Raw genomic sequence first — 10,498 nt, forward strand, 5'->3', positions numbered from 1 at the left:
TCGTGTGAGGGCTCATCGCTGCGGATATTTGATACCATGATAATGTTGCACCGCAGCCGGTGCACGGGGTCCGTCCTTCGGGATCCGCAGGAAAGGGCGATAAAAATTTACTTTTTAAATATATAATTGTTTAATTGGATTAGTGTTACAATTTCTTCCAATCCTCCTGTCTTTCTTTTCGCTACCTTCGATGCGCGTTCTAGCGCTATCACGCAACCTCGGCTCCACGAGGTCTCTTCTTTCATGGCACGCGACCGAACTCGAATTACTGCGCGATATCGCTTTTCTTTCCGGCACGGTCTCATCCTTTTTTTATTCAGACGTGACTGCCCGCCGGTGACGATCCGCGGTTATTTAATAATAATGCTGGGCCTTGACGTCATTAGGTTGCAATGCTAAAACTCGGTTGTTCGGCGAATGCAATCTTAGCAGTTTCGGTAATAAGTTCTCGCAATTGTTTCTCTCTTTTATTTATTATTATTTAATTGCTCAAGGTGGATTGCTGATACAGCATCCTCCGATATTATTCTATTGCGAGATCTTATGCCGAAATGCTTTACATCATCCTACGTGTTGTAACGGAATTTAGGTTACAACATCCGTCTCCCCTAGGGAGAAGAAAAGATTGAGTGTGTTTTTTACACCTCATTCTTTTCTTTCTTACATTTTTGTTCTTATGCTAATTACAATTGTATAACCGTTGGCCGTGGTATTTTTACTTCGGCATTTCTCTCTTTTTATTTCTTCTTATTTCGCTGAGTAGGATTATTTGTTCGTTTACTTTATTCTTTTTCTTTTTGTATAATTTTATAATGACTATCGCTAATACTATAATCGCTATTATTGCTATTATTGTGGCGCTTGTGCTTGTTGTATACATTATTATTTTATTTGTTAATATTACGTTTCCATCTAGTTGCTTATCCATTTAATTTAATTCTATTCCTAACCAATTTAATTTGTTCGGATTTTTTATTACTTTGTCGCGACTGATTTCTTCTATTCTTTTTATTATCGTGTGGCAAAAGCCACTAATTAATATTCAGACCCCGCGCCGCGACCACCACCGTTTGCCCCAGACTTCGCGCGGTCCCGTTCACTAGTTTGATTTACGCGGGCCGATCAACCGCCCGCGGCGCCTAGCGCGGATCACCGTAGCAAGTAGCATGGGCCGTCCAACCGCTCACACCGCGCACCGCCACAGACCGCTCGGGAGTGGGATATCCCCCACTCTCGGGCCCTCGGGTATATAAGCTGCCTCGGACGCAAACGAGACACCTTTTCCGCGCTGGGGAGCACCCCAGCAACCGATCCTCCAGGACTTGGGCGCTCCCAAGTTTTCCTCGTCCGGGCTCACCCGGCTCTCGAGACCGACATCGCTCCGCAAGACTCAGGCGCTCCCGAGCCTTCCTCGACCGGACTCTTCCGTCCTCGACACTGTTACTTCCAGGACTCGGGCGCTCCCGAGCCTTCCCTCGACCGGGCGCTCCCGGCCGTCCTCGATACCGTTTATCCACAACTCGGGCGCTCCCGAGCCTTCCCTCAACCGGGCGCTCCCGGACCCCTTCCCGACCGACACTCCGCCCCGTGGGTAACTTAGCCGACTCATACACAGCGCCGATAATCCGCGACCGCGAGACTCTGTCCGCCCGACACGGCCTGAACGGCCTGCCTTGTGCACAGCGCCGATAATCCGCGACCGCGAGACTCTGTCCGCCCAACACGGCCTGAACGGCCCGTTTTGTACCCAGCGCCGATAATCCGCGACCGCGAGACTCTGTCCGCCCGACACGGCCTGAACGGCCCGCTTTGTACACAGCGCCGATAATCCGCGACTGCGAGACTGTGTCCGCCCGACACGGCCAGGACGGCCGAACTTGTACATTGCGCCGAATATCCGCGTTCGCGATACTCTGTCCGATCGACACGGCCTAAACGGCCGAGCTTGTTCACTGCGCCGAATATCCGCGACCGCGACACCCTGCCCGATCAACTCGGCCCACCGATTTCGTACTCTGCGCTTAGGGATACGGCCCCGCCGGATCGGTTAGGTCGGCCACCCGTCTGTACATAGTTTAGGATTAGCGAAGAAACGGACCCGTTGGGTGGTCCCGTTCTCCACACACTACTGTTCGTTGCGTCTCTTATTATCTTTAGGCACTTAAGCCATCTTTCTTTATTTTATTCAGCTATTTTGTATATGTTTCATCATCTGTGAAAATTTATTTTAATTCGCTGACACTCCATCGGCATTCACGATCCGTCCGCGTTCTTCGTTTCATGCTCTGTTATTTTAGTCAGTCGCCGCATACCGCTTATAGTTTACCTCGACAGGTTCAATACGTTAAAGTCGGATTAATCCGGTTTTCACTAGTTATCTCGCCACCTGTTTTGTTTTGTATACTCGATGTTTCCGACGATCAAGGGCCGATTCTGCCGAAACGCGGGCAGTTTCGCTCGAACTTCGACACTAGTAAGAAAGAAGTTCTCACGTTGTCACCGTTCGGTTCACTCGTCGTATATTCTCTCTCGGCCGCGAGCATTGAACCGTTCCGTCACTCCTTGGATCCTCCGCGATCATTCTTTTTTTTCAATTTTTCTTTTCTCTTCTTTCTTTTTTTTTTGTTACACGATAATTTGCGGGGCAAGGTGTCGCGATCGCGCAACTTTTCGGCTCGCGTGCAAGATATCCGACGTTCGCGACAAGATTTCCGACGATCGGGCGGGAAAGCAACCGCTCTCGAAGATTTCCGTCGGGAAGGCCTAGCTCAGGAAGATTGCCGTTCGTTGCCACCGCCGACCTTGCGCTCGTGATTCCCTACATCTAAACTGTATAGTTTTCTGTATCATTTTTTTTTGTAAATATATTTTTTTTGTTCTTTCGTTAATTGTGACAATTATAAATTTCTCTTTTTTTTGTATTTGTCAACTTCAAATCAAAGCACCGTGCCGAGCTCAGTGCTGAGCTGTTTTCTCACACAAAAGAAAACGGAAGTGTGCCTTTTCGCCGAATCGTGCACAGTATACCTTGATTCTGTTTGTGTAATAAATTACTTTATTTTATGTTAATCACGACTCGGTTACTATAACTCGTACCCCGGATCCCGACGAGCTTTCCGCCCTCGAAATTACCGTGTTACAATCGGATCGGTCTTTTCTCTATGTTTTGTTTCTATGTTCGTCAAGTTGAATGTCGGTACGTGTTGATCTATCTCGCTTTCTCTTACCGTACTTCTTGTTTTTATTGTCATCTCTGTTGTTGTTAATTTACATGAGTAGATGTATATAGGCCGGTTCTGGACCAATTCGTGTTAGTGTGTCCGTGTGACCTAGGGCGAAAGGTAATGACGTCACGCGGAGAGAGGTGTTTTTCCAGGAATCGCCCCTTTGTCTGCGATTCTCGGAACAGATTGTTTATAAATATAATGTTACGTCTCCGACTCCGCGTCTCTTTTTTTCGACGTATATTAAAATTTTAGTTAAGGGGAAGGTAGACCGTAGTCCATTGTAACATAAAAAAAAAGGAACTTCAGAGCCTTTCAGAAGATAATTCAACAGACGTCAACATATTCCGGGACAATTTGTTGCGTGAAAGCATAAAAAACATGCAACAAATTGCAAACGGGCGCCAACAAAAGTTAGACAAAGAATTTGTCTAGACATAACACAAAAAATCAAAAACTTAGAGGCTCATAAATATTTCAACTTTGATAACCTGTCTGTCACAGGAAAATAAAAAATAACTTTTTCTTAAAATTGTAATTGCGTACAGATCCTGAGCTTTAGAAAAACCAAGGGCGCGAGAGGCCCGAAATTACCGGAGTATGTGGCGCAAGCAAAGGCAATAAAGCCAGGTAACCATATGTCGTATGGAAAGTAAAAGTTACCCTACCATCTCTCGATGGAAATGATAGAAAAATTCTGGAAGGCTCGGAAGGAGTAACTCGTTGAAGCGGGGGTGCTTCGTAGGCATATTACTTCCTTAAAACCAATGGATTTTGGGAACTTCTCACCAAAATTTAGAAACTAAGGGCGAAAACTTAGATGCTTAAGAAATAGAGAAGGGATGAGGTGCGAATGCCCAATAATTTTGAGATAGGAAAAGTGGAGGAATAAGCTCTGCAAATGAGAGATTAGAATTTCAGAAAAATGAAAATTCGGGAAGAGTCCTCCCCTTTTCCGAGCTTATAAAATCTTGTGCTCAGGCTGAGCACGCTCTCTTGCATCTCAGCTACAAACCGAATCAGTTTCCTTAAAACTAACGTGAGTGTTTTGAGTGTGCAAGTCGATCCACAAGCTATCGAAGAAGCCGTTTGAAGATCTCCTACAAAGTAAGTTCCAACGTTTTAATATGTATCCCTGCGAAAACACGATTCCACTAAATATATTTCTTAATTAATTGCTTCCAAAGTGTTATCTAAGAGAGAAAGAAATGTCCGAGTCGAGGTTCCGCGGTTTTGATTCTGTTCTGATTGTTCCCGTGATCCGTTAAATGTGCGAGAATACCTGCTTCCGAACACCGGTCGGGACATGCTGTCGAATAACTAGCGATTTTCTGTGGTTAACGCCGCGAAATATTGCTGGAACTTTGGCGACTGTCCACGGCTAAAGAATCGGCAAGCGAGTCTCGCCAAAGATAGATTACGTGGAATCTCTCATGGGCGGGTCGAGGCCTTCGGAATTCGTCGGTGACGAATCTCCTTCACTCCATTGTTATTAAACTTTCCAAAATTCTGTTCAAATTAAATTAAAATCAATTAATAATTTTAGTGGAATCTCTAAATAAGAAAACCCTGTAGAAAAGTCGGGCGCGACGGAAGAAACAAATCAAAAACTTGAGGGAGCTGGTCCGCCGCTTCTTCATTCAATACCTGCTCGCGGCGGCACCAAGCGAAGAGGTATTCGTCTCTCCCGCGTGCCACGAAGAGAAACCTTGGTCTCCTCGTCCGGGCCCTCCGCCACCGTCACCTATCCACGGCGATCCGGAGCCGTTACACGGATATTTCCCGGAAGAAGAGGAGAGCCTGAACAATTCAATTGAAAATCCTACCATCGAGGTCAATTTTTCGAGTCAGTCCACGGAGCCGGGATCGGAACAATTCCGCCCCACGACTCCTTCTTATACCCCGAATTCTTCCTTCATCTCCGAGCCACGGTTTCCCGGAGGTGAGCCAAGAGCCTGCTCCTCTCCTCTCTCACCACCTCCTTTTCCTTTCGAACCTGAGGAAGCCGACTCTCTGGGCGAAGATGAATCTATCTCTCTCCCAGGAGTAGACTTCCCCGATCAACCTCCATCTCCGGTCCCGAGTATAGAGATCCTCGAGGAGCGTCCAGAACCAAGAGAGGTTATAGATCCTCTCCTGGAGCTCCTCCGCAGGGCCTGTACTCCGTGGACAGATCCTGTCCCGGAAAGGGCCTTCTCCATCGGCCCTGACCACTTTGAACCAGAGGAGATCAGGAGTCAGGCAGCTCGGTCTGATCCTGATTCTCACTTTTTCATTTATTACCCAGGGGTGGAATTTCCTTTCCTGGCCCCGATGCGACTGATAGATTTGGTCTTCCCGAGATCCACAGCGAGGGTGGTGGAGATCGAAGAAGTCACATTGGATTAATTATTAAAACAGTCACACACACACACACACACACACACACACTCATGTATATAATGTAAATACTCAACCTCCGTTATGTTAAATTTATATTTGTTCATTCGCCTTCAACCTTTTTCGTATTATTTAATTTTGTCCGTAAAAACTTTCATATTATTTTTATATCTCAAACAAACTAATTGAATTTTTCTAAATTGTTTATTTGTCATTGTATGGATCATTTTTATTTGTAATTAGAGTCATTTATTTAGAATTAAATTGTTAATTTTGCGTTATTCAAATCGTGACTTAATTATTTTATTATTACCCTAAATTATCCTGTCTAAGCGAACAATCACGCCTGGTTCTATCCCAGAGAATAAGGATTCATTTCCTTTCTCTAAAAAGAACCACTTACGCGCTCAATTGAAATCCGAAAATAATCTGCGCGTAAAATTGTGTAGATTCAAATTTCGAATCACACATAAATTCGGTGGTACGTCACTTTCTTACCCTACTGGCAAAGTCCATTCCAAGGAATTCTTTCCAACTTATTAATTAAACAAAATTAACCTTCCTGACGTAACAATAACAATAACATAAAAGTTATAAAATTTGATATTTTAATTACGTAATTTGATATTTTTAAAAATAGATAAGTGCATTATCTCGCCGCGGTATTTTCCTGCGGCATTGCGAATTTCAAAGGGTTGGAATTTTTTTCAAATGGAAATGGGGGGGTGTCTTATTTTTCACAGGAGGTAGGGGGTGTTGGGGGTGATCACGCGAGTCTTAGTCATGGCGTCGGCGGCGAGCGGCGGGGCGGCGGCGTATCGCAAAGGATCGCGCGCCCATTGTTCCCTCTCGCTCGCACCCGTTCGCGCCGCCTATCGTTCCCTCTCGCTCGCTCTCGTTCACGCGTTCGTCACCATCGACTACGACTTGCAGTTTTCATGCGTAGTATGCCGCTTTGAAATATAATATTAAACAAAAGTTGACACTATGAGGATGCACAACTGTGGGCCCAGGGCTCGAGTATATTTTCCTCTTCTTATTATTCTTACGATAAGAAAAAAATTTTAATAGGTTGCGTTGGAGTTTTATACCGAGAGGGTATCGTTTTTTTTAATCAATCGCTAATTTCGTGTTTATCAATCGCTCATGTGGTATTGATTCCTTGCCCAAGACAATCATCGAAGAGCTGTGCGATTCATGTAATCCGTAAATGGTAAGTATAAATATAAATAAAAAATATTTTTATTTGTACGAATAGTAGCCGTAAAATTTTAATATTACAGATGGACAATTTTGCGTAAAGCCAACGTCACCGGCGTTTTCATTGCAATCATCATCGTCGTCATCGTCGTCGTTGCTCGCATCATATCGATTGTATAAGATAATATCGTTAAAATATATAATTAGTAAAAAATCCCCATTAGTTAAATTTTCTTTTGAACACCGTGTATCGTTTGCGTTATATCTCTCTCACTCTTATTTTGTATTTTTCTCGTTCGGTATCGCGTTCAAGTGTCATTCGCGCTCTCGCTCACACCCTTTTACGCTCTCACTCGCATTCTTTAGTTATCGTCTCCAGATGCGTAACATGCTATCGCTAGATTCTTTTCTATATACCCGTGTGGTCAAAAATCTTTTGCGTTTTTTATGGGCTTCAAACGTTGTAAAAAATCTTTTTGCGTTTTTCTCTTGGTCAAGTGTCGTTCATGCTTTTCTAGTAATCGTTTCAAGATGCCTTCGTTAGATATGGACGATTCTTTCTACACGCCTATGCGACAAAAATCTTTGGCGTCTTGAATCTTTTGTATCACGTTTCGTTTTCGTTGGCCCGGCGTCTATTTTCTTTGTTTATTGACGAGGGCGACGACGACGACGACGATGTGACCATGCCTCATTCTCAGTCTCACATCCATAGCTGCAGGATCTATCTTAGAAGCAAAACCAAAAAACTACAATAAGAAAAATGGCATATTTTGGAGAACAAGGTATGTATTATAATACAATTTATAATACAATTTATAAAATAATTCTATTTTTCTTAAATCATGTTATAATATTTATTTTTTTCTGTTTTAGCAAAACAAGAGCTATGCCACGATTTCCAAAGAGGCAGCTGCTCCAATAGCTATTGCGCGTTTGTGCACACGTATAAATATTGTAACAATTATCAGAACAAAAAGTGTACAAACGCGCAATGCAAATTCTTACATGTAACGAGCGTGGAGCAAGCTCGTTACGAGGCCACCGGAGTATTGTCAGCCAAATTACGGTACGAAGTCGGACGCACCCTGCAAAACTCCATCATTTGCGGGGATTACAAGGCGGGCAGGTGCACGAGGACGGACTGCCAACGTCGGCATATAGGGCACCAGGAAAAAATGGAGTGCATAGTGTGTTGTACAGAAATAGTCATGGACACTTTCGAGGCGTCTAGTTGCGGGCACGTGTACTGTTATACATGTACTTTTAAGTGCCAAGGGCCCCCGCGTTCGTACACAATGCTGACAGTTGTGTGCCCGGTATGCCGATCCGTTGCGAGTTATGAACAATTGCTATAGCTTGTGTCGTTTTCTTTGCGTTTATTGTTTGCTTATGTCGTTTTAGCCTATATTGTTTTTGCTTGTGTCGTATTTTCTTGCTTATGTTTTGTTTACTTGTATAATTTTTAATGTAATTTTTTAATGTCATTTTTTAATGGAACTTTTTTGTTTTATTATTAGTTTTATTCTATTTTGCTTATATATAATAAACGTTTTTAGAATATATGGTAGTAAATTAAGATATGAAATAAATATTATAATAAAACATATTTTATTATTTCTGTATGAACATCTTTAATTATTAAAAACTTACAAACTAATAAATATGTATGCAATTATTTTAGAATATAAATCTAATATAAAAATAAATCTAATATAAAATAAACTAATAAAAATGAATTAATCAAAATGAATATAAAAATGAATATAAAAATGAATATAAAAATGAATATAAAATGAAACTTAACCTAAATTTATAAACTAAAAAATTTTTTTGGGCGTCCTCTCTCTCCATCTCTTTTTAGTTTCCCTCGTCTTTTTCCGGAGTCTTTAGTCATTGTCTGAATTTTGGGCGTCCTCTCTCTCCGTCTCTTTTTAGTTTTTCTTGTTTTTTCCGGAGTCTTTAGTCATTGTCTGAAACAAAAAAAGAAATTATTAACAAGGTATAAAATAAAATGTATTAAAAATAATAAATAAAATTTATTTAAAATATGCTTACATAGATTTATCTGCACCTTCCACTGTTTGCACACCGTGCAGAGATATTTTGGTACTTGACCGTGCATTGCGAAAAGTATCACTTTTATGCACGGTGTGCAATAGGAGTGACCGCAAATTAAGGCCTGAACCCCCTTAAAATGGTGCACCAGGCAGAAATTGCATCTCGGCGTGTTATCCTCTGTAATTTAAAAATTAATATTAATTAATTAAAAAAAAAAAAAAAAAAAAACTTACTGAGAAATGTCCCATTCTCGCAAGAGAGGCACTCCCACATGCACTTTCCAAGTAAATTGTTTGTGCATGAGTGAGGCCTCTGATCCGGCGGGTACGTTTCGCGAAGTAGATATGCCAGGCGTTTTAATTCGCAAAACGCCGTTTCCATCATCGGCCGCACGTGGTTATTAATTTCGTCCACCTCATCCTGGTTAAGGTGGACGAATTTACAGGTGCTGCCTGTTAGGCACACCGACTTTGTACACCGCTGGACCTCGTGGAACATCTTGCAATCTGTCCTGGCACATACTTTCATCAGGTAGTCTTGGCAACTCATTTTTTTGTTTTAATTTAAAAACAGATCTTGTCAAAAAAAAAACAACAAAAGCCAAAAACAATATAAGCAAAAAACAACAGCAATAATAAAAACGAGAACAGCAATAATAAAAACGACAACAGCAATAATAAAAAACAACACAAGCAATAATAAAAACAACAGAAGCAATAAAAAACAATAGAAGCAATTTTGACATGTGCACTCCTCGACTGGCGAGCGACTGACTGACGAGCGACCGACTGAAATCACGTGCTGCGTTTCTATCCGCTTCCATATGTGTGTTCGTAAATGCACAATGAATGATGCTTAAAGAAGCGGATATACGAACGGACTTAAGGCCCTTTCGGTGTAATTCATTCAGCCGGCGTATCGATCCACATGATGAAACTTTTTGCAATACCCAGGTGTATGAATAAGGTTGACATATCTACCGGGTGCACATTTTCTGTTTGCCCGACTCTGATTAACGAAACAAGAGCCGCATCGCCAGAGAGAATATCATTGATGGTATCCACCCCCGCGCTTTTTCCATGATTATTCTAGCGAGCGTGATCTCTTGCTCCGTCCACATCTGGGCTCGCCGAGGCAAGATTCCGTCTAGAACACACAGTATCGCCTGCCACTTTATTTCACAGAATCGTTCCTCCAGTCGGAAACACTCATAAGGTAGTCTACAGGTTCTGCGAGCCCAGTCGCGAAGATGTACCGTAATCGACGTAGCACTAACATCGTCGACGATTCCTCTTTGCCACTTTAAACCTTCTCGGATAGCAACGAGGGTTCCCACTGTAAGTTCATGTGGTAACAGCATGAGGTTGGTTGCTGCAATCCTCATAAATGCAGTCAATTGTTCAAGCATCTCCAAATGAGCCTTCTCTCCATTAATTAACTTCACCCAAAATAGCGTGGGTGATTGTACGCGTATCACGCGTACTTCGTACGGCCAGCGGGTCAATTGTCTTATATTGATGTCGGAAATCATCTGAAAAAATTTTTTTATATTAAGCGGTATTTTTAAAAGATATTAAAAATAATATCAGAAAAGATACTTACATTTTTTTTTTAATTGGTACTTGGCGATGATC

The 10,498-nt window shown here is 42.3% G+C and overlaps 1 protein-coding gene across 1 annotated transcript; it reads left to right on the forward strand.

The window, feature by feature from the left end:
* The first annotated feature begins 7,566 nt into the window (after window positions 1–7,566).
* Window positions 7,567–8,161, forward strand: LOC139107846 (zinc finger CCCH domain-containing protein 10-like). Its single transcript, XM_070665712.1, has 2 exons — window positions 7,567–7,588; window positions 7,680–8,161. The coding sequence occupies exons 1-2, from the start codon at window positions 7,567–7,569 to the stop codon at window positions 8,159–8,161; spliced, it is 504 nt and encodes a 167-aa protein (XP_070521813.1).
* The last annotated feature ends 2,337 nt before the right edge of the window (window positions 8,162–10,498 follow it).

The sequence above is a fragment of the Cardiocondyla obscurior genome, linkage group LG14 (genome assembly GCF_019399895.1).
Source record: "Cardiocondyla obscurior isolate alpha-2009 linkage group LG14, Cobs3.1, whole genome shotgun sequence".
Taxonomy (NCBI): domain Eukaryota; kingdom Metazoa; phylum Arthropoda; class Insecta; order Hymenoptera; family Formicidae; genus Cardiocondyla; species Cardiocondyla obscurior.

Coding starts and splice junctions, on each gene's coding strand:
- LOC139107846 (XM_070665712.1), top strand. CDS start 7,567: ATGGCATATTTTGGAGAACAAG. Junction 7,589..7,679: donor GGCATATTTTGGAGAACAAG/GTATGTATTATA, acceptor TTTCTGTTTTAG/CAAAACAAGAGCTATGCCAC.